The sequence below is a fragment of the Myotis brandtii genome, unplaced genomic scaffold (genome assembly GCF_000412655.1).
Source record: "Myotis brandtii unplaced genomic scaffold, ASM41265v1 scaffold439, whole genome shotgun sequence".
NCBI lineage: Eukaryota > Metazoa > Chordata > Mammalia > Chiroptera > Vespertilionidae > Myotis > Myotis brandtii.
The window spans coordinates 705,528-706,193 of record NW_005366783.1 but is presented as its reverse complement, the minus strand read 5'-3'; the positions used below and the strand labels follow the sequence as shown (position 1 = coordinate 706,193).

The 666-nt window shown below is 63.2% G+C and overlaps 1 protein-coding gene across 1 annotated transcript in view; it reads right to left on the bottom strand.

Moving 5' to 3' along the window:
- The window catches only part of ACSBG1 (acyl-CoA synthetase bubblegum family member 1), a 41,022-nt gene that overhangs the window by 10,970 nt on the left and 29,386 nt on the right, over positions 1-666 (bottom strand). Inside the window, exon 5 of the mRNA XM_014546257.1 lies at positions 39-166. Within this exon, the coding sequence (XP_014401743.1) occupies positions 39-166 (128 nt within the window). The remainder of the gene's footprint in view (positions 1-38; positions 167-666) is intronic.

The following is a 666-nucleotide window of genomic DNA, read 5'->3' as shown; positions in this document are numbered from 1 at the left end:
GGGAGCCCTGGGAGGGGAGGTCTCCCTCGGGGCCTCACCTTCAGGAAGCCCTTGGCGGCCTGGCGGGCCTGCAGGTAGTACTGGGCGTAGGTGATGCGCTCCCACGAGCCCTGGCGCTTGAAGCCCAGAGCGTGGAGGTGCCCGTACTGCTCCGGGGGGAGGTGGCCTTGACCCGCTCACCAGCTACGAAGCCTTTTCTCAGCAAAAGTCTCTCACTTCCACACGGACCATCTTTTTAAAAAACCACAACACAGCACCTCCTTGTTCTAAGAAACCAAAGCAGTTGGGGAGGATGGGCTGTGAAAGGGACGGGCCCTCCCGCGCCCACCCCTCCAGGTCGGGTTTCATTCTGCGGCTGTCGCTTTCTTCTCACCCGAAGGGGGGAGGATCATGTTCCTGTTGTATTAGTTGAGGGCGGCAACCCCAAAGCCCTCGGGGGCCGGCTGGGCAGCGGGCCCACGTCCCCATCAATAATGGACGACGATCAATAATGCAAGAGCGAAGCGACCCAGGCGTCCGTGCGGCTCGAGGCGGCGGTGGCACAGGCCTCAGGCTCGCACTCGGGCCCTGGAGTCACGCCTCGTCTTTCTGCTTCGGATACAGACGAGGAACGGTGCCCGCTCACTAGGAAGGCCACACACAGGGCAGCGGTGACCGGCGGCCCAG